This window comes from Caretta caretta, chromosome 1 (assembly GCF_965140235.1).
Source record: "Caretta caretta isolate rCarCar2 chromosome 1, rCarCar1.hap1, whole genome shotgun sequence".
Lineage (NCBI taxonomy): Eukaryota > Metazoa > Chordata > Testudines > Cheloniidae > Caretta > Caretta caretta.
Genome location: NC_134206.1, coordinates 148,773,229 through 148,797,436, shown reverse-complemented (window position 1 = coordinate 148,797,436; position 24,208 = coordinate 148,773,229). Strand labels below are relative to the sequence as shown.

At 41.5% G+C, this 24,208-nt stretch overlaps 1 protein-coding gene across 14 annotated transcripts in view; it reads left to right on the top strand.

The window, feature by feature from the left end:
* DMD (dystrophin) overlaps window positions 1-24,208 on the top strand; it is a 2,122,534-nt gene that overhangs the window by 1,879,115 nt on the left and 219,211 nt on the right. For all 14 annotated transcript variants that reach the window (XM_075132091.1, XM_048863664.2, XM_048863629.2 and 11 more), the window contains one exon: window positions 11,197-11,343. In XM_075132091.1, coding sequence (XP_074988192.1) covers window positions 11,197-11,343 — 147 coding nt within the window. The remainder of the gene's footprint in view (window positions 1-11,196; window positions 11,344-24,208) is intronic.

Below are 24,208 nucleotides of genomic sequence, written 5' to 3'. Positions count from 1 at the left end.
CCCTCCACTGGACTTTCTCCAATTTGTCCACATCTTTTCTGTAGTGGGGGGCCAAAACTGAATACAATACTCCAGATGTGGCCTTACCAGTGCCGAAGAGAGGGGAATAATTACTTTCCTCGATCTGCTGGCAATGCTCCTACTAATGCAGCCCAATATGCCGTTAGCCTTCTTGGCAACAAGGGCACACTGCTGACTCATATCCAGTGTCTTGTTCACTGTAATCCCCAGGTCCTTTTCTGCAGAACTGCCACTTAGCCATGTCCCCAGCCTGTAGCAGTGTATGGGATTCTTCCATCCTAAGTGCAGGGCTCTGCACTTGTCCTTGTTGAACCTCATCAGATTTCTTTTGGCCCAATCCTCCAATTTGTCTAGGTCACTCTTGACCTTATCCCTACCCTCCAGTGTATCTACCTCTCTCCACAACTTAGTGTCATCCGCGAACTTGCTGAGGGTGCAATCCATCCCATCATCCAGATAATTAATGAAGATTTTGAAAAAAAAACAGCCCCAGGATCAACCCCTGGGGCACTCCGCTTGATACCAGCTACCAACTAGACATCGAGCCCTTGATCACTACCCATTGAGCCCAATAATCTAGCCAGCTTTCTATCCACCTTATAGTCCATTCATCCAATCCATACTACTTTAACTTGCTAGCAAGAATATGGTGGGAGACCGTATCAAAAGCTTTGCTAAAGTCAAGGTATATCATGTCCACTGCTTTTCCCATCATAGAAGGCAATCAGGTTAGAAGGCAAGACTTTTCCTTGGTGAATCCATGTTGACTGTTCCTGATCACTGTCCTCTCCTCCAAGTGCTTCAAAATGGATTCCTTGAGGACCTAACCATGACTTTCCAGGTACTGAGGTGAGGTTGACCGGTCTGTAGTCCTCTGATTCTCCTTCTTCCCTTTTTTAAAGATGGGCACTATATTTGCCTTTTTCCAATCGTCTGGGACCTCCGCGGATCACCACGAGTTTTCAAAGGTTTCCAATGGCTCTGCAATCACATCAGCCAACTCTGTCAGCACTCTCGGATGCAGTGCATCCAGCCCCATGGACTTGCGCATGTCCAGCTTTTCTAAATAGTCCTTAACCTGTTCTTTCACCACTGAGGGCTGCTCAACCCTCCCCATACTGTGCTGCCCAGTGCAGCAGCCTGGGAGCTGGCCTTGTCTGTGAAGACTGAGGCAAAAAAAGCATTGAATACTTCAGCTTTTTCCACATCATCTGTCACTAGGTTGCCTCCCCCATTCAGTAAGCGTCCTACACTTTCCCTGACCACCTTCTTGTTGCTAACATACCTGTAGAAACTGTTCTTGTTACCCTTCACATCCCTTACAAGCTGCAACTCCAATTGTGCTTTGGCCTTCCTGATTACACCCCTGCATGCTCCAGCAATATTTTTATACTCCTCCCTAGTCATCTGTCCAAGTTTCCACATCTTGTAAGCTTCCTTTTTGTGTTTAAGCTCACCAAAGATTTCTCTGTTATTTCTCTACCAAGCTGGTCGCCTGCCATATTTGCTGTTCTTTCTGCACATCGGGATGGTTTGTTCGGGCACCCTCAATAAGGCTTCTTCAAAATGCACCCAGCTCTCCATTCATAATGAAAATAATTTGGGGACTGATGTTCCCATCGTTGCTCACACTGAGGAGTAATTTACACCTTGAGTAGTTTCATTGATTTCATTGGGACTATTTGTATAGTATAATACTGCTCAGTATGTCAGAGGGCCCTTAGTTTGGTTTTTTGTTTTGTTCTTGAACAAGGAACTTGTTACAATTCTTTAAATCTTTCTTCTGTAAAAATATGTACACTGCCTTTTTTTCATTAAAGGGGAAATAGTAAATGAAAGAAATATGAAGGCATGAGAAAACTGAAGGGAATTGATGATTCAGAGTGTAATCACAGTTATATCAACTTCCATCATCCTGAGGCTTCCAAGCTGAGGGTCCATTTGCTTTTAAATCTATGTCAAGTTAATTCTTTATTGGTTTTCTCTTTGAAGTATGGTGTAGCTGATTATAAACATTTTATAATTAAAGGAAACCAAATTTGGAGAGAGGATGCTAGGCAGCAGTTCTGCGGAAAAGGACCTAGGGGTGACAGTGGACGAGAAGCTGGATATGAGTCAGCAGTGTGCCCTTGTTGCCAAGAAGGCCAATGGCATTTTGGGATGTATAAGTAGGGGCATAGCGAGCAGATCGAGGGACGTGATCGTTCCCCTCTATTCGACATTGGTGAGGCCTCATCTGGAGTACTGTGTCCAGTTTTGGGCCCCACACTTCAAGAAGGATGTGGATAAATTGGAGAGAGTCCAGCAAAGGGCAACAAAAATGATTAGGGGTCTGGAACACATGACTTATGAGGAGAGGCTGAGGGAGCTGGGATTGTTTAGCCTGCAGAAGAGAAGAATGAGGGGGGATTTGATAGCTGCTTTCAACTACCTGAAAGGGGGTTCCAAAGAGGATGGCTCTAGACTGTTCTCAATGGTAGCAGATGACAGAACGAGGAGTAATGGTCTCAAGTTGCAGTGGGGGAGGTTTAGATTGGATATTAGGAAAAACTTTTTCACTAAGAGGGTGGTGAAACACTGGAATGCGTTACCTAGGGAGGTGGTAGAATCTCCTTCCTTAGAGGTTTTTAAGGTCAGGCTTGACAAAGCCCTGGCTGGGATGATTTAACTGGGAATTGGTCCTGCTTTGAGCAGGGGGTTGGACTAGATGACCTTCTGGGGTCCCTTCCAACCCTGATATTCTATGATTCTATGATTCTATGATGTGTTGATCAGCCTATATATATGTAAATGTGATAGTTATAAAAGTAGTTTCAGTACAAAAAAGACTAAACTTTAAAATAATTATTTTAAACAAAACAGAATTAGAGCTAACTTCCTCTCATTCCACAGCTAAAACATCTCAGACCTGGTCTATGCTTAAAATTTAGGTTAACCTAGCTACCCCTCAGAGATGTACTTAAGCTGACCTACATCCCAGCATAGACACCATTAGGTCAGTGGAAGAATTCTTACATCGATTTAGCTTCTGCTTCTCAATGGGGTGGATTAACTACAGAGGCAAAAAATAAATCCTCCTTTCAATATAGAAAGTGTCTACACTATGGTGCTACAATATCACAGCTTCAGTCTCTGGACAAGCCCATAGTTGTGGGTTTATGTACTCTAGGAGAAGTAGACAAGTTATCACTAATAATGTATCTTGCTTAACTTGGTTTTTGAAATAATACAATGTCCTATGGAGTTCAGATCTTAATGTGGACAAACTTTTCTTTTTCTCACTTGCTTTTTTATTTAGAAAATTATTTGGATTAATTATATATCAATAGAGCATTGAATAAGTGGTTGTTTTTGTTTTGTTTTTGTTTTAAGTTGCTATGTGTGTATCAAGTTAATAGAAATTTTAATAAAAATACATTAATAATTGAATTCAGAGGGACATATTGAAAAATCAGCATAGTAAGCATAAATCAGTGTAATTCACATGCAGAAGAATGAGGTTGTAGTAGGAAAAGCAACTATTAGAAGGGTGAAATATAAAATAAATTGTGTGCAGGGAGGAAGGGTGTAGATATGCCTTATCTTAGGCCATTCTACGTCCTCCTTATGCCTTGGTTGCTTTTCCTGCTACACATCCACATTTCAGCCCTTTCAACATATAAAAAAATCACCTTCTTACACTTATTTCATCTTATCAACTGGTTTGTCTAGATAAGAATAAGAGGTCATGGTTAGGTCACTAACACATACTAGCTAATCTCAACATTTCCTCGGCCTCTTCTTAATCTAGACAAACCCAATGTGACCATTTATGTCACTTTCAATTGGGCCCAATATTTCTGAGCCAATTTTAGAGGCAAATAATTACAAGTGCAATTTTGCACATATAGAAATAAAGACCAGTATCTAAATATCTGAACTTATTCAGTTATGCCCCAGGTCAGCAAAGCACTGAAACACGTTCTCAAGCCAAGTTGGGATTTAAGCACATGCTTAAAGGTAAGAATATGCTTAACTGGTTTGTGTAAACTACTTTCTTCAGTTAAGGTCTGATCCTTCTTCCATTAAATATAATGGCAAAAATCCCATTGTCTTCAATAGTGCATGATCAGGTCCTTATGCCCCAGGGAATCTAGAGGCAATTTAGGGTGCTGATGTTTTTCAATTAATATTTTATTAATGCTGCATGAACATGTACATAAGATTAACTGGAAAAAAGTTTACAAAGACTACAGAGTTCAAAGGTTTGTCCTTAGTTCATATGTGTGCAAACTTTATGTGGACTATTATCTACTTATTTATTAAGTAAATTCAACTTAATTTACTAAATTGTTGCTTTTTTGCAAAAAGGTCATGTATGAGAATTCTCATATGCTTTGTCAATATAAATTTCTACATACATAGTACATCCATTAAAATGATTATTGGACTTTTTTATGATGTTAGTTTGGGTAGGTATGTTTTCAGTCCTGAGAGATGCTGAATTGGCTACAATGGATGTGGTAAGAGCTTCATTCACCTCAGAGTTTGACACACAAAAGAATGAAGTTTACAGATTGAGAATCGATAATCTAGATTTCCCATTTAATTCAGCCCTGAACAATTAAAAGGGTAGTTCTATTTTCCTGTCCTAACTGAAGTTTTAACTTATTCACAAAAAGAAAAGGAGTACTTGTGGCACCTTAGAGACTAACCAATTTATTTGAGCATGAGCTTTCGTGAGCTACAGCTCACTTCATCAGATGTTTACCGTGGAAACTGCAGCAGACTTTATATACACACAGAGAATATGAAACAATACCTCCTCCCACCCCACTGTCCTGCTGGTAATAGCTTATCTAAAGTGATCAACAGGTGGGCCATTTCCAGCACAAATCCAGGTTTTCTCACCCTCCACCCCCCCACACAAATTCACTCTCCTGCTGGTGCTAGCCCATCCAAAGTGACAACTCTTTACATAATCAAGTCGGGCTATTTCCTGCATAGATCCAGGTTTTCTCACATCCCCCCCACCCCCATACACACACAAACTCACTCTCCTGCTGGTAATAGCTCATCTAAACTGACCACTCTCCAAGTTTAAATCCAAGTTAAACCAGAACATCGGGGGGGGGGGGTAGGAAAAAACAAGAGGAAACAGGCTACCTTGCATAATGACTTAGCCACTCCCAGTCTCTATTTAAGCCTAAATTAATAGTATCCAATTTGCAAATGAATTCCAATTCAGCAGTTTCTCGCTGGAGTCTGGATTTGAAGTTTTTTTGTTTTAAGATAGCGACCTTCATGTCTGTGATTGCGTGACCAGAGAAATTGAAGTGTTCTCTGACTGGTTTATGAATGTTATAATTCTTGACATCTGATTTGTGTCCATTTATTCTTTTACGTAGAGACTGTCCAGTTTGACCAATGTACATGGCAGAGGGGCATTGCTGGCACATGATGGCATATATCACATTGGTGGATGTGCAGGTGAACGAGCCTCTGATAGTGTGGCTGATGTTATTAGGCCCTGTGATGGTGTCCCCTGAATAGATATGTGGGCACAATTGGCAACGGGCTTTGTTGCAAGGATAAGTTCCCAGAAGTTACCTACTACAGGACAGGCCTAACAAAGAAAATAACAGAACGCCACTAGCGGTCACCTTCAGCCCCCAACTAAAACCCCTCCAACGCATTATTAAGGATCTACAACCTATCCTAAAGGATGACCCAACACTCTCACAAGTCTTGGGAGACAGGCCAGTCCTTGCCTACAGACAGCCCTGCAACCTGAAGCAAATACTCACCAACAACCACATACCACACAACAGAAACATTAACCCAGGAACTTATCCTTGCAACAAAGCCCGTTGCCAAGGTCGCTATCTTAAAACAAAAAAACTTCAAATCCAGACTCCAGCGAGAAACTGCTGAATTGGAATTCATTTGCAAATTGGATACTATTAATTTAGGCTTAAATAGAGACTGGGAGTGGCTAAGTCATTATGCAAGGTAGCCTGTTTCCTCTTGTTTTTTCCTACCCCCCCCCCCCCGATGTTCTGGTTTAACTTGGATTTAAACTTGGAGAGTGGTCAGTTTAGATGAGCTATTACCAGCAGGAGAGTGAGTTTGTGTGTGTATGGGGGTGGGGGGGATGTGAGAAAACCTGGATCTATGCAGGAAATAGCCCGACTTGATTATGTAAAGAGTTGTCACTTTGGATGGGCTAGCACCAGCAGGAGAGTGAATTTGTGTGGGGGGGTGGAGGGTGAGAAAACCTGGATTTGTGCTGGAAATGGCCCACCTGTTGATCACTTTAGATAAGCTATTACCAGCAGGACAGTGGGGTGGGAGGAGGTATTGTTTCATATTCTCTGTGTGTATATAAAGTCTGCTGCAGTTTCCACGGTAAACATCTGATGAAGTGAGCTGTAGCTCACGAAAGCTCATGCTCAAATAAATTGGTTAGTCTCTAAGGTGCCACAAGTACTCCTTTTCTTTTTGCGAATACAGACTAACACGGCTGTTCCTCTGAAACTTATTCACAGTAACCAACATTAGAACCCCATATAACTGAATGGAATAGGAGACACACAATTAAGTTGGATGACCAGAGGTTTGGATAAAAGGTGGAATTTTTCACTATAAGCAATGTAATTTGGAAGGTCCAAATATGGCTACAAGGATTTAAGAATAAAATGGCTTATACTATTGCTAGTTTTCAAACGATGACTTTTAGTCACTTACCAAGAGAGGTCCGGAACATGTTGGCAGGAGAACAGAATCTTCTTTTCTCCAAATTGTGTGTTAAATCAGTATAAACAAACTGGAAATAGAAGTGCTTATTTGAATTATGTGCACGTACTTCCATTCACTCTATTTCTCTTTTCTGTTTGATCAATGAAATGGCCTGAATTTTATTGGTAGAGTAGTGAAATGGAGGGGGGGAGAGTTAAAAGTTCAGTCCAGTGAACAATGAAAAAACATTTCAATTCTGCAAATAAAAGTAGAAAATGAAATCTGTAGCTGTTTTCATGTAGGAATATTAATACAAATGAAGCAAATCAATCATCTTCTTGAGTGCATGAACATAGCATGGCATTAGCTCATAGTATATTGTCTTGAACCTCTGAAGTCTTGAAAGGATGTCGTAAAAGTATTTTTCAGAGGGGTTTTTTTTTCCTTATTTTCGTAGTTTATTGTAATATTCCCCCAGGGATGCTTGAAACTGATTTTTTTTTATCAAACTTTTTTTTCTCCCCTCCACATGCTCTATTGATATTTCTCAAGATATCAAGTTGCTAGCACTGAATTTATTTTCTGAATTTTGGGGGGTGGAAGAGATGGGGCATTTATTAAAAAATATTTCATGTACAAAATATTATGTGGACTATTTTTATCAGTAACTAAATGAAACAGGTAAGATAGTTATATATAGTTTACTGCACATGAAATAATATGTATGCCAATATTCACTGCGCATATCTATATTCACTAAGACCCTAATCCTGCAAAGACATATGCCTGTCTTTTACTTAAAGCCTTACTGGCCTCATTTTTTTTCCTCACGTGCTTAAGTTAAGCACATATGGAAGCCTTTGCAAGATCTGACTGCAAGTGCCAAATTCTGCCCCCATCGCCACACCACGAGCTGGATTCTCTCAACTAATAATAGTATAAATCAGGAGTAACTCCAATGAGATGACTGGAGTTTCCCTGGTGTCGGACTTGTGAAAGGGTGAGGTGAGTAACCGTGGCCAGTGGGAGCTGCGATTGGCCGAATTTGCGGATGCAGCAGCTAAAGAAACTGGCCTGGCCCGCCAGGGGGCTTACCCTAGCAGGCTGCATGCCAAAGGTTGCCGATCCCTGCTTTACATGCTTCTGGCACATTGGACTAAATCATGGCTCTGTTGAAGTCAGTGGGAGTTTTGCCATTGACTTCAGTGTGGCCAGGATTTCCCCACTAGGACACAGAGCTGTTGCTCCATGTTGGTATCACCGGCAGCAATATCGCCTCCAGAGGGCTAAGGCTGAAACATACTGACCCACCACAATAGGGGACAAATGCTACACATATTTAAAGGGTCAGGAAACAACTGCTAAAGTGAATGCTCCCTTGGGAGCCCAAGGAGAAAATCTGGCTGAGCTGGCCAAAATTTTCCTTGATGATCCTGCTGAACATGCAACCACTCAAATGCAAGTTGTGCCCGGAAGGCACAATGAAGGCCATGCTATATAAAAAGATGTGGATATTCATGATCAGTATGTTCCTTCCTTTCCGTTTGGGGCTCAGAACTAGAGCTATGTGAATTACTGATTTTTCAAAAAAGAGTACTTGTGGCACCTTAGAGACTAACCAATTTATTTGAGCATAAGCTTTCTTTAGCTACAGCTCACTTCATCGGATGCATACTGTGGAAACTATAGGATTTCCTGGGTGCCCCATCATCTCAGGCATTGGCACCCTGACAGAAGGATTGTCTGGCTATGTAGACTCCCTCCTCAGGCCCTACACTCCCAGCACTCCCAGCTACCTTTGAGATACCACTGACTTCCTGAGGAAACTACAATCCATCGGTGATCTTCCTGATAACACCATCCTAGCCACTATGGATGAAGAAGCCCTCTACACCAACATTCCACAGAAAGATGGACTACAAGCCGTCAAGAACACTATCCTCAATAATGTCATGGCTAACCTGGTGGCTGAACTTTGTGACTTTGTCCTTACCCATAACTATTTTACATTTGGGGACAATGTATACCTTCAGATCAGTGGCACTGCTATGGGTACCCGCATGGCCCCACAGTATGCCAACATTTTTATGGCTGACTTAGAACAACGCTTCCTCAGCTCTCGTCCCCTAACGCCCCTACTCTACTTGCACTATATTGATGACATCTTCATCATCTGGACCCGTGGAAAAGAAGCCCTTGAGGAATTCCACCATGATTTCAACAATTTCCATCCCACCATCAACCTCAGCCTGATCCAGTCCACACAAGAGATCCACTTCCTGGACACTACAGTGCTAATAAATGATGGTCACATAAACACCCCCCTATACCAGAAACCTGCCGACCACTATTCCTACCTACATGCCTCCAGCTTTCACCCTGACCACACCACACGATCCATTGTCTACAGCCAAGCTCTGCGATACAACCGCATTTGCTCCAACCCCTCAGACAGAGACAAGATCTCTATCAAGCATTCTTACAACTACAGTACCCACCTGTGGAAGTGAAGAAACAGATTGATAGAGCCAGAAGAGGTCCCAGAAGTCACCTACTACAGGACAGGCCTAACAAAGAAATAACAGAACACCACTAGCCGTCACCTTCAGCCCCCAACTAAAACCCCTCCAACACATTATTAAGGATCTACAACCTATCCTGAAGGATGACCCAACACTCTCACAAATCTTGGGAGACAGGCCAGTCCTTGCCTACAGACAGCCCCCCAACCTGAAGCAAATACTCACCAGCAACCACATACCACACAACAGAACCACTAACCCAGGAACCTATCCTTGTAACAAAGCCCGTTGCCAACTGTGCCCACATATCTATTCAGGGGACACCATCACAGGGCCTAAGAACATCAGCCACACTATCAGAGGCTCGTTCACCTGCACATCCACCAATGTGATATATGCCATCATGTGCTAGCAATGCCCCTCTGCTATGTACATTGGTCAAACTGGACAGTCTCTACGTAAAAGAATAAATGGACACAAATCAGATGTCAAGAATTATAACATTCATAAACCAGTCAAAGAACACTTCAATCTCTCTGGTCACACGATTACAGACATGAAAGTTGCAATATTACAACAAAAAAACTTCAAAACCAGACTCCAGCGAGAGACTGTTGAATTGGAATTCATTTGCAAATTGGATACAATTAACTTAGGCTTGAATAGAGACTGGGAGTGGCTAAGTCATTATGCAAGGTAACCTATTTCCCCTTGTTTTTTCCTACCTCTCCCCCACCCCCCACCCCGACGTTCTTGTTTAACCCTGGATTTGTGCTGGAAATGGCCCACCTTGGTTATCATACACATTGTAAGGATAGTGATCACTTTAGATAAGCTATTACCAACAGGAGAGTGGGTTTGTGTGTGTGGTTTTTGGAGGGGGGTGGGTGAGAAAACCTGGATTTGTGCTGGAAATGGCCCACCTTGATTATCATACACATTTTAAAGAGAGTGGTCACTTTGGATAGGCTATTACCAGCAGGAGAGTGAGTTTGGGGGGGGGGGGGGGCGGAGGGTGAGAAAACCTGGATTTGTGCTGGAAATGGCCCAACTTGATGATCACTTTAGATAAGCTATTACCAGCAGGAGAGTGGGGTGGGAGGAGGTATTGTTTCACGGTCTCTGTGTATATAATGTCTTCTGCAGTTTCCACAGTATGCATCCGATGAAGTGAGCTGTAGCTCACAAAAGCTCATGCTCAAATAAATTGGTTAGTCTCTAAGGTGCCACAAGTACTCCTTTTCTTATTGTAAGGAGAGTGATCACTTTAGATAAGCTATGACCAGCAGGAGAGTGGGGTGGAGGGAGAGAAAACCTTTTGTAGTGGTAAACACCCATTTTTTTCATGCTTTGTGTGTATAAAAAGATCTTCTATACTTTCCACAGTATGCATCCGATGAAGTGAGCTGTAGCTCACAAAAGCTTATGCTCAAATAAATTGGTTAGTCTCTAAGGTGCCACAAGTACTCCTTTTCTTTTTGCGAATACAGACTAACACGGCTGTTACTCTGAAACCTGTCACTGATTTTTCAGTTCTCTGGCTAAACCAAAATGTGTGAAGGGGAAAAAACAGATAGTAGTTTGGAGTTGAATGAAAGAGTTTCATTTTTAAGGGTTTTTCACCTTTTAAAAAATACAATGGAGGTAAAATTCAAAACAAAGTAATTTCAAATAAAAATATCAAAACATTTCATTTAAAAAATCAAAACTAAACATTTAGTTGAGGGGGTTTTTTGTTTTGTTTTTTTCTCAGTCTGAAACAATTCAGTGGAATTCAACATGAACTTTCAAAATGTTTTCTGTTGACCTGAATCTACATTTTTCAGTTTTAAAAAATTGCCCGAATCTCCCTCATGGTCAATTATCAAATAGTGAAGACCATAACTTCGGTGATTATTGTTTATATAAACATACTGTTTATGTTTCATTTACACAGGTTTACCGAGCAGAAATTGCACCCATTAAAGAAAATGTGAATCATGTCAATGACCTTGCTCACCAGTTCACCTCCTCTGATATACAGCTTTCTCCATATAATCTCAACTGCCTGGAAGACCTGAACACAAGGTGGAAGCTTCTACAGGTAAAATTGTCTTCATCATTTTTGAAGCTCTGCATTTACATGAACATGTTTTTTTCTTGTGTTTTGGTTTTTGTCCCAGTGGAAGAGCTATGAAAATATGTTGCGTGATAGAGAAAATTGTTGCTATGCAAATTACAGTGTGCGTATCTATTTTGATTAAAAGAAAAGCTGATATTGTAAATGGTTTTCCTCATAAATTTCTGACCACCTGAATCTCACTTTCTTAAGAACATGATAAATTGAGCTAGCCCTATTAATTGTAGATAATTATCACATAGCCCATGTGTAATTAACAGTATGCTTCTAGCTGGTTGCTTAAAATCCTCTCTTCAGGAACAGACAATTGTTTACAAAATTTCATCACCTTAAAACAATTATAAACACCAAAAGATGTGCATTTGTTGCAACTTACACTACCATGTATTTCATATGACAATTTATTTTGGGTTAGGCATATGTAGTCTTTACTGCTCTTTTGTACTGCATATGGAAGATTGACTTTAGAGAGTTTATTTTCACAACTCCAGTGCTTTCTCTTTTCTGTTTAAATTACTTCCAAGGACATTAATTTAAAATACTTTCCTGTACAAGCAGCTTAGTGATCCTGTGCACTACATCCTTTAAAATCACACCTGTGGAATCAAATATAAAATTACAAGGCATTATATTCATTAGTCATTGGCAGAATTCAGTAATCCTATTAAAGTAGTCAAAAAAGTGGATTTTATGAGTTTGCTTTTAAAGCTGAAAAAGTATTACAATATTTTATCACATCAGAATGAATATCAAATGTAAATAAAAACAAAAAATGAAAAGATTATAGAACAGGTTTTACAGAGATGTACATCCACTTAAGTTTAGTTATTTTTCATTATTTTCCAGCAAAGCCATCTAATTTGCATATATTACAGGTTTTCTTTTACTTTATGCAAGTGACCCCCAACTTGGATTAATGGGAGCCGTGTATGTGTGCACGTGCAGATGTATTGCAATATGTTGCATTCCAAAGTATGTGAGAAACAGTAGTCGGCAGGGACACGTTAAAAGTATGTAAGTAGGTAGGAAGTGTGGGAAAAGCCTGGAATTGGATTTAATAATGTAAAGTGCTGATGCTTATCATGAGACTTTAGACTTTCATGGACAAGAATAAACCCCCTTCCCTCTTTTCATGCACGTGATCAGAGATGACCAGTGCCTGCCGATAGCATGGGGGGAGGGGCAGCCGGCTTCAGCAGTGTTATTGAGCATGCTCAGTACAAGCCAAGCAGCAAATTGGGAGGGGGGCATGTGCAAAACATTTTACATTTGGAAAACTCCAACACATCTAGATAGTTGGATGTACATGTCACAAAGCTACATTTGCTGCATCTTATGTGAAAATTAACAGGAAAAAATTTTGTTTGCATTAAGAGTAGCAATGAACATGCCAGTTCAGATAAAATGTTAATAGTATTGGACCTTAAACCAAACGCAACAGCTCCACATCCTTCCAGACCCTGACTATGGAGCACAGGAGACATTATTAAAACAGATTACCATAAGATGAAAAGACAGAACCAAGGATAAAGTGCTCTCCATATTCTCCAGTGTAATATTACTAAACATAGGGGCTGTTGTGGATAGGGTGAAGGAGATTGTTTCAGGAATAGATTTGGCCAATAGATAGGAATTTGAAATGAAAGAAGAATTGGCCATAATGGTGGGGAGGGAAAAAAACATCCAAATTTATTGTACTTGATGTTCAGAATATTTTGATGGAAACTAATCCACTTTCAATATATTATATTTATATGAGAATATATATCTATCTAATCTGACTATTTATGTGTAGCAAAGTGTGTGAGGCCAAGTTCCCTTTAAGCATTCCAGCCCTTGGCTCCCATCCAGAAAGACAGATCTACTGTAGAGGTTACTGAAAACCCAATTCACCATATGTGAGGTTCTACTAATCCCAAAGGATCAGACATTTACCCCCAGGTCAGTGTGTATCTCAGATATTACCCAAATATCATGCTGTCAGCCAATGTTTAGTAAACTAACTAAAGATATATTAATAAAAGAATAGAATGGAATTATAAATGGTTAATAGAATATATACATACAAATGATTGCAAATTCCTTAAATCAGGTGTGTAGCAGTGATGGAATAGGCTGCTGGTTTGCAAAAGTCTGTCTGGTAACTTCCAAAAGATTGGAAGGTCCTCAGTCCATTGTTCAAAATACTCCTTTTAATTGTAAATCCACAGTCCAAAGACTTGGAGCAGATGCAGTCCAAGGTCACATGTCCACATCACAAGCCCTTAAATGTTTTGCGTTGACTCCTTGTTGTCTGAGGTGTCCTCGGGAAGAACTATCTGGAGAGTTAATTCTTCTTAATGGTCCATCAAGCTTGAATAGTCCATTCACAATGGGCTAGCGAGACTTGTGGGTGTCACCACAAGAACATTTAAGATACAAATACCTAGCTAATATTCAGAACTTCAGATACAGTGATGATACATGATTTTAACCAGGATAATCATTCTTGACAAATTGTAACTTTTCCATTGATACATTTTATTTCAAATTTAGTGCCAGTGTGCAACAGTGAAAAAATGGTTAACTTCCTTTTCATACAATGTCACAGCATTTTCTAGTATATTTCCCACATTGATCTATGTTAGGATTAGACTTTATTTCCATGATCAGTACCTCCAGTAAGGTCTGTGATTAGGTGAGACTAATTCTGGAAGAATCGCAACTTCTGCCAATGCAGCATGAAAATTTAACTCCAGCAATGAATGCAACTATCATTCTAACTAACAGGCTTTCAACTGATTGCCAGTTTCTTCTAATTTTTTCCATAGTTTTCTTTCTTTCATTAGAGACATTTGGTATTTCCCTACCTCTTTGGCCATCTCTGCCCTTTATTATTTTTTCCTATGCATGTTTTCATTCTATTTATTTCCATATTTCCTCCTTTTATGCTATTCTTATTTTCTGTTTCTCTCTTTGGCTTCTTTTTACTCATTTTTCAAAAAGTAGTGCCTATTTCTTTATCTTTTTGTTGCTCTCTTTCTCTTTTGTCAATATTCCTCTCTGTCCGTTTTCTCCTCTTTCTCCCCTTTCTGTTTTTTTCTTTCTTCTCTTCCTTATCTCTTTTTCTTCTCCAGCTCCCTTTCTTCTTTCCCTTGTTTTTATTCCCAGTTTGATATTGCCCTGTTTTTTCTCACTGTCTTGCCATCGGGTAAAATATTGCTGAAACCCCAGTTCCCATCTCCCACAAGATATCACTTAAAAGTACTATATGAATAGTTGCTTTCCTGGTATACCAACCAGGTGTATATCCCTTCCTTAATACATACAAGTGAGATGCAGAAAGCTTACCTGATCTGAAATGATGATGAGTGCTAGTTTTATGGGGTGGTCTGGGATTATCTAGTCCTAGAAATTTTTAATAAACTGAGAGTGGAAATGATACTCTTCTGCTTTGTTAACAGAGGGTTTTTTATAAGATCGGAGAAAAAATCTCAAGTAGTCTAGTACTCATTTAATTTAAAATCTTATGTAGAGTCTACTTCGTACATTTTATTAGCATGCATGCAAAAACTTGTCCTGCTTCTTGTGTAGTCATATATACCAGCACAAACTGAGTGCACAGGGCGTGAAAAATGCTATCAAAGCACAGTTTTAATACCATTCAAAATGAAGTGGGCAATTAACACCTCTTCAGTCATAGGTCAAAAGAGTTAGTGGGTTACAGATTGTTGTAATGAGACATAAAACCAGTGTCTCCAGTGTGTCCACGATTTTTGGTGTCTAGCAGAGTCATGAATATAAGCTCCAAGGCTCATCTTTTGAAAGTGTTCTGCCAATTTCCTTTTAGGACACGGATTGATAAGTCAGATATGGAGTGATTGTTTTGTGAAAAGTATTAATCCACAGGTGATAGAGTGTTTTTGGCTTTTATCATTTTTCTGTGAGTTCATTTGAAAGCATAGTGGTTGCCTCATGTCACTCACATAGTTGTGTGGGGCGTTTGATGCATTGGATGAGGTTCCCCATGTGTTGTGATAGACATGTGTAGGACCCAGGGATCTTGACCGGTGTGTTGGGGGGAGAGGGGAGTGCTATTAATAGTTGTAGCAGTGGAGATATGTCTGCAGGTTTTGCAACTGCTGTTATAGCAGAGTCTGGTGCTACTTTGAGTTAGTGGGTTCTGGTCTGTGGGAATCTTCTCATGATGATCTTGGTGAGGGGGTTGTTTGAAGGCCAAAAGAGGGTGCTCAGGAAAGATTTCTTTCAGGATGTGGTCCCCATCAAGTAGAGGTTATAATTATGAGTTGTGGGTAGGTGACAACTAGGAGTATGCAGTCAGTGGGTTTTTCCCCCCTGTATTGAAGCAAGTTCTCTTGATGCACTTTACTTCTCTAGTCGAGTGTCCTTGTTTGGTGACGGTGGTTTTAAGTGTGTTAAGGTGTATATCCTGAACTTTCTCCTTGGAGCATATTCTGTGATATCTGAGTGACTGCCTGTAGATAACAAATTTCTTGTTCTGTCTAGGGTAGGTTCCTGGATCTGTTAAGGTAAGTGTGATCCATGAGTTACTAGTATATAGTTGCCTGTAGGGTTCCATTGTTGAAGCTGATAGTGGTATACGGGAAGTTGATGCTGGTGTGGGAGAGTTCTAGAAATTTTAATTAATTTTTTAATAAATTCATTTGTGCTATATTTTGTACCTCTCTTATATTTGCTTTCTGCCAACATATGTGCAATGGAGTACTACAGGCAAAAATGTTTGCAGAAAGTGGGCTTCAAATGCACTTGTATGACGAATAAGGTCAGCTCCCAGACTGCTGCGCTGGGCATCACAGCATGGGGAGTAGGTGGTCAGCCCTCTGTGGAGACAGAGGTGGTTAGGGACTATTTAGAAAAGCTGGACGTGCACAAGTCCATGGGGCCGGACGCGTTGCATCCGAGAGTGCTAAAGGAATTGGCGGCTGTGATTGCAGAGCCATTGGCCATTATCTCTGAAAACTCGTGGCGAACGGGGGAAGTCCCGGATGACTGGAAAAAGGCTAATGTAGTGCCAATCTTTAAAAAAGGGAAGGAGGAGGATCCTGGGAACTACAGGCCAGTCAGCCTCACCTCAGTCCCTGGAAAAATCATGGAGTAGGTCCTCAATCTAATCACCTTCTATGATGAGATTACTGGTTCTGTGGATGAAGGGAAAGCAGTGGATGTATTGTTTCTTGACTTTAGCAAAGCTTTTGACACGGTCTCCCACAGTATTCTTGTCAGCAAGTTAAAGAAGTATGGGCTGGATGAATGCACTATAAGGTGGGTAGAAAGTTGGCTAGATTGTCGGGCTCAGCGGGTAGTGATCAATGGCTCCATGTCTAGTTGGCAGCTGGTATCAAGTGGAATGCCCCAAGGGTCGGTCCTGGGGCTGGTTTTGTTCAATATCTTCATAAATGATCTGGAGGATGGTGTGGATTGCACTCTCAGCAAATTTGCGGATGATACTAAACTAGGAGGAGTGGTAGATACGCTGGAGGGCAGGGATAGGATACAGAGGGACCTAGACAAATTGGAGGATTGGGCCAAAAGAAATCTGATGAGGTTCAACAAGGATAAGTGCAGGGTCCTGCACTTAGGACCAAAGAACCCAATGCACCGCTACAGACTAGGGACCGAATGGCTAGGCAGCAGTTCTGCGGAAAAGGACCTAGGGGTGACAGTGGACGAGAAGCTGGATATGAGTCAGCAGTGTGCCCTTGTTGCCAAGAAGGCCAATGGCATTTTGGGATGTATAAGTAGGGGCATAGCCAGCAGATGGAGGGACATGATTGTTCCCCTCTATTCGACGTTGGTGAGGCCTCATCTGGAGTACTGTGTCCAGTTTTGGACCCCGCACTACAAGAAGGATGTGGATAAATTGGAAAGAGTCCAGCGAAGGACAACAAAAATGATTAGGGGTTTGGAACACGTGACTTATGAGGAGAGGCTGAGGGACCTGGGATTATTTAGTCTGCTGAAGAGAAGAATGAGGGGGGATTTGATAGCTGCTTTCAACTACCTGAAAGGGGGTTCAAAAGAGGATGGATCTAGACTTTTCTCAGTGGTAGTAGATGACAGGACAAGGAGTAATGATCTCAAGTTGCAGTGGGGGAGATTTAGGTTGGATATTAGGAAAAACTTTTTCACTAGGAGGGTGGTGAAACACTGGAATGCGTTACCTAGGGAGGTGGTAGAATCTCCTTCCTTAGAAGTTTTTAAGTCAGGCTTGACAAAGCCCTGGCTGGGATGATTCAATTGAGGATTGGTCCTGCTTTGAGCAGGGGGTTGGACTAGATGACCTCCTGAGGTCCCTTCCAGCCCTGATATTCTATGGTTCTATGATTCTATGATTCTATTCAGGGAAACTGAATTTCAAATGTACCTGCACAAGTATTTGCACTAGAAGTGTTTACATGGTCAGCGAATCCTAGCTCTGCAATATTATATCATGTTATTTAATCAATCAGAGTTAAATGACACTGCTCAAATATTGAATTCTCACAGAGTACTTTCATCATCAATCCATGGTATTAAAACAATGTGTAAATTAGTTTCATACTTTTTGAATAATGGGTACACTTGTGAAAAAATGCAGTTTGCTTACAGACATTCTCTGAGCAGAAAAAGAGGCTAAATTATTTGAATAAACTATTTGTTATGAATTCCTCCATCAGCTCTAGAATTCAGATTCTGTGTGCATCCAACAGACGTGGGCAATTACAATGTAGAGGCAGCATGCTTAGCACCCTAGTGGAGGAAATGCTTTGCATGTCTATCTTCCAGTCCATGGTTTAGGAACAGGGCTGATGAGATCTGGAGGGAGCTCTATCTAGCACTCCTTGGCTTGGAAAGATAGTTGGTCTGATGCGGGGTAAAAAGTGAATCCTCTGCGTTAAAAAAATATATTGAGATTTTAGAGTATCACCTGGGGATCATGGGGGAAAACATAACCCAAACTATAAGATCCTGATAAGTAGTCTTGATTTTCATCAAGATTATTTCCCCATCCCTTATTAAGTGTGAAGATCATAATGAAGTACTTGATATATCGTTGGGTTTATTACAACAGGAACATGCTGGAAATTGTGAATGCAAACTCAAAAAGTAGCTTCTAAGGGATATTGTCAAGTTGTTTTGGCACAAAATTTAGGTTTACAAAATTAAAATTAATTGTAATAGTTTTGAAGGTTTTTTTAATTGAATGAAAAAAACTGTAGACATTTATATAGTCCATAAAATAGTACCATGTGGTTTCAGCGCCAAGATATGAAACTGAATAGGCCGAGTGAAGAGCAGATAACAAGTTAGAGCTAATGCGTGTCTAATCTTGCATTTATGTGCAAAGAGGGAGAGTGAGTGAAGGTAGCATTGTGCCCAATTCCCACACATGTTCTCACCTCTTGTGCTCCCAATGTGCAAGGATACAGAGAACTCTTGTTCCAACAGCAATGTTAGACTCCCTCAGAGGGTCCACGGAAGGTTACAGTAAGAGTTTGACTGGTCGGCTGGAAGAATATGCTGCATTTTGTTAAAGGGTTACAGTGCTAGAGTGTAGACACTTGATACAGTGACAGAAAGGGTTCTTCCATCACTGTAGTAAATCAACCCTTCTGGGAGGCGGTAACAAGGTTGACAGAAGAGTTCTTCCATCAGCCTAGCAGCATCTACATCGGGGCTTAGGTCAGATTAACTGCATCTCTCAGGGGTTTGAATTTTTCACACCCCTGAAAGATATAGTTAGGTCACCCTTACCTTTTGGTATAGAGCAGGCTGCTGTCACAGTGCCTTTCTTAGGCACCATACCTGCAGGAGCTGCTGGAAGCGCAGTAGGCTTTTGCACATACCATACTGTGGGCAGTGGCTTAAAGTCACAATCTAACCCTTAAGTTCTGAGTATTATTTATACTCTGATGATGGGTCTTTTATTGAGCCCTGTAATAAATATTTTTAATAAATAGCATTGTAATAAATTATATTAAAAATAGCATCTTCAAGGTGCTGCACAAACATTAACTGACCCTGTCAATACTTTGTGAGGTAAATAGTATAAATCCCATTTTGCAAACTGAGTAACTGACATACAGAGTTTAAAGGCCATGGAAGAAATCCTAGCCTCATTGATGTCAATGGCAAAATTCCCACAGACTTCAATGGAGCTTGGAGTTCACACCAAATAGTCGAAGCAGGTGACCTGAGGCATAGGCGCTGACTCCGTGGGTGCTCCGGGACTGGAGCACCTGGGGAAAAATTGGTGGGTGCTCTGCACCTACTGGCAGCTCCCCGACCTGCCCCCCCACCCCAGATCACCTCCACCTCTGCTCTCCCTCTGCCTCCTCACCAGAGCTCACTGCCGCGTCCTGCTTCTCCCCCCTCCCTCCCAGCACTTGCACCATGAAACAGCTGGGAGGAAGGGGGAAGGAGGAGGAACGCGGCGTGCTGGGGGAAGAGGCGGGGAGGGGTCCAACAGGGGCAGGGAGGGTGGAGATGGGGCAGGGCCGGGGGAGGGGGGCAAGAGCACCCACCGGCACCAATGAAAGTTGGTGCCTGTGACCCGAGGTCTTCACTTACTTACAGCCAATAGTGTAAAATTGAGCCACTTGCCTTCTGATGTGGTTAGTGCTGCAATGTCATGAGCACATAACCCAGGCAACGTGATGGTTGGCCACCAAGGGAAGTTTAAAGAAATAAATCCATTTGATCCTTTTCATTGGACTTCACTGCAGAGGATGTGAGTTTTCCACACCTGAGTCATTCTTTTTCAGTGACAAATCTGAGGAACTGTCCCCAACTGAGATGTCAGTAGAGGAGGTATTGGAACAAATTAACCCAACAGTTCTGAGGGAACTCAAATATGAAATTGCAGAACTAGTAACTGTGGTATGTAACCTATCACTTAAATCAGTTTCTGTACCAGATGTGGTAATGTGACGTCAATTTTTTTAAAAGTCTCCAAATGCCATCCGAGAAATTACAGGAGGCAAATTGGTTGAAACTATAGTAAAGAGAAGAATTATAAGACACAGATAAAAACAGTTTTGGGGGAGGAGTCGGTATGGCTTTTGTAAAGGGAAATAATGCCTCACAAATGCATAGACAATCCAGGAAGTTTTTGGAAAGCGTAGGGGACAATTTCCTGGCGCAAGTGCTAGAGGAGCCAACTAGGGGGGGCGCTTTTCTTGACCTGCTGCTCACAAACCGGGTAGAATTAGTGGGGGAAGCAAAAGTGGATGGGAATCTGGGAGGCAGTGACCATGAGTTGGTTGAGTTCAGGATCCTGACGCAGGGAAGAAAGGTAAGCAGCAGGATACGGACCCTGGACTTCAGGAAAGCAGACTTCGACTCCCTCAGGGAACGGATGGCCAGGATCCCCTGGGGGACTAACTTGAAGGGGAAAGGAGTCCAGGAGAGCTGGCTGTATTTCAAGGAATCCCTGTTGAGGTTACAGGGACAAACCATCCCGATGAGTCGAAAGAATAGTAAATATGGCAGGCGACCAGCTTGGCTTAATGGTGAAATCGTAGCGGATCTTAAACATAAAAAAGAAGCTTACAAGAAGTGGAAGGTTGGACATATGACCAGGGAAGAGTATAAAAATATTGCTCGGGCATGTAGGAATGATATCAGGAGGGCCAAATCGCACCTGGAGCTGCAGCTAGCCAGAGATGTCAAGAGTAACAAGAAGGGTTTCTTCAGGTATGTTGGCAACAAGAAGAAAGCCAAGGAAAGTGTGGGCCCCTTACTGAATGAGGGAGGCAACCTAGTGACAGAGGATGTGGAAAAAGCTAATGTACTCAATGCTTTTTTTGCCTCTGTCTTCACTAACAAGGTCAGCTCCCAGACTGCTGCGCTGGGAATCGCAAAATGGGGAAGAGATGGCCAGCCCTCTGTGGAGATAGAGGTGGTTAGGGACTATTTAGAAAAGCTGGACGTGCACAAGTCCATGGGGCCGGACGAGTTGCATCCGAGAGTGCTGAAGGAATTGGCGGCTGTGATTGCAGAACCATTGGCCATTATCTTTGAAAACTCGTGGCGAACGGGGGAAGTCCCGGATGACTGGAAAAAGGCTAATGTAGTGCCAATCTTTAAAAAAGGGAAGAAGGAGGATCCTGGGAACTACAGGCCAGTCATCCTCACCTCAGTCCCTGGAAAAATCATGGAGCAGGTCCTCAAAGAATCAATCCTGAAGCACTTGCATGAGAGGAAAGTGATCAGGAACAGCCAGCATGGATTCACCAAGGGAAGGTCATGCCTGACTAATCTAATCGCCTTCTATGATGAGATTACTGGTTCTGTGGATGAAGGGAAAGCAGTGGATGTATTGTTTCTTGACTTTAGCAAAGCTTTTGACACGGTCTCCCACAGTATTCTTGTCAGCAAGTTAAGGAAGTATGGGCTGGATGAATGCACTATAAGGTGGGTAGAAAGCTGGCTAGATTGTCGGGCTCAACGGGTAGTTATCAATGGTTCCATGTCTAGTTGGCAGCCGGTATCAAGTGGAGTGCCCCAAGGGTCGGTCCTGGGGCTGGTTTTGTTCAATATCTTCATAAATGATCTGGAGGATGGTGTGGATTGCACTCTCAGCAAATTTGCGGATGATACTAAACTGGGAGGAGTGGTAGATACGCTGGAGGGGAGGGATAGGATACAGAAGGACCTAGACAAATTGGAGGTTTGGGCCAAAAGAAATCTGATGAGGTTCAATAAGGATAAGTGCAGGGTCCTGCACTTAGGACGGAAGAACCCAATGCACAGCTACAGACTAGGGACCGAATGGCTAGGCAGCAGTTCTGCGGAAAAGGACCTAGGGGTGACAGTGGACGAGAAGCTGGATATGAGTCAGCAGTGTGCCCTTGTTGCCAAGAAGGCCAATGGCATTTTGGGATGTATAAGTAGGTGCATAGCGAGCAGATCGAGGGACGAGATCGTTCCCCTCTATTCGACGTTGGTGAGGCCTCATCTGGAGTACTGTGTCCAGTTTTGGGCCCCACACTTCAAGAAGGATGTGGATAAATTGGAAAGAGTCCAGCGAAGGGCAACAAAAATGATTAGGGGTCTGGAACACATGACTTATGAGGAGAGGCTGAGGGAGCTGGGATTGTTTAGCCTGCAGAAGAGAAGAATGAGGGGGGATTTGATAGCTGCTTTCAACTACCTGAAAGGGGGTTCCAAAGAGGATGGCTCTAGACTGTTCTCAATGGTAGCAGATGACAGAACGAGGAGTAATGGTCTCAAGTTGCAGTGGGGGAGGTTTAGATTGGATATTAGGAAAAACTTTTTCACTAAGAGGGTGGTGAAACACTGGAATGCGTTACCTAGGGAGGTGGTAGAATCTCCTTCCTTAGAGGTTTTTAAGGTCAGGCTTGACAAAGCCCTGGCTGGGATGATTTAACTGGGATTTGGTCCTGCTTCGAGCAGGGGGTTGGACTAGATGACCTTCTGGGGTCCCTTCCAACCCTTATATTCTATGATTCTATGAAATCCATTAGAATTCTCTGAGGGAGTCAACAAACTTGTGGACAAGGGGGATCCATTAGATATAGTGTACATGGACTTTCAGAAAGCCTTTGACAAGGTCCCTCACCAAAAACACTTAAGTGAAGTAAGCAGTCCTATGTTAAGAAGGAAGGTCCTCTCATGGATCAGTAACTGGTTAAAAGACAGGAAACAAAAGTTCGGAATAAATGGTCAGTTGTCAGAAGAGAAAGGAGTAAATAGTGATGTCTCCCAGACATCTATACTGGGACCAGTGCTGTTCAACATATTCATAAATGATCTGGAAAATGGGGTAAATGGTAAAGTAGCAAAGTTTGCAGATGATACAAACTTACTGACGATAGTTAAGTCCAAAGCAGACTGCAAAGAGTTACAAAGGGATCTCACAAAACTGGGTGACTGGGCAACAAAATAGGAGATGAAATTCAGTGTTGATCAATGCGAAATAATGCATATGGGAAAACATAATTCCAACTATACATACAAAATGATGGGGTCTAAATTAGCTGTTACCACTCAAAAAAGAGATATTGGTGTCATTATGGGTAGTTTTCTGAAAATATCTACTCAATGTGCAGCGGAAGTCAAAAAAACTAATAGAATGTTGATAATCATTAGGAAAGGGATAGATAATAAGACAGAAAATATCATAATGCCACTATATAAATCCATGATAGCCCACACCTTGAATATTGTGTGCAGTTCTGGTTGCCCTGTCTCAAAAAAATATATATTAGAAATGGAAAAGATACAAAGAAAAGCAATAAAAATTATTAGGAGTATGGAACAGATTTCTATACTAAGAGAGATTAAATACATCTGTTTTAGGCATCTGTGTGTATGGCTTTGCGGAAAAAGATATGTTTCAGTGTAAGTATCATATGTGTTGAAAGATTATTAAAAGTGGATAGGTGGAGACAATGCAACATTGCATAAAACAGATTTTTATTCCCCTATAGGAGGGAGACTACACCTCATACATCTACATATAGAAGGCGATATTTTTATTTTTCATCAGGAAATAAATCCTTTCCTTTTTATTGCAGAGTTGCTACTCTGTTTATCATTTCAGTAACATTATCATTATTTGTTTTTCATAGTACCTTCAGCTTGTGAATCTGTCTGTATATGTCCAAGAACTGGAGGTAACGTTTCTATCTTGGGCCAGAATTCTGGTGTATCTGTGATCATTGTAATCAAGGAATCATTAAAACCCAACTCCTTTTCAACCTAGGCTATTCGCTATTTTAGCAAATGCAAGTTTCACCTTCCCCACAGAGGGAGATTTTGATCCTCTTTGGAATTTCAATTTCCCATTTAGTTTTGGTAGTAA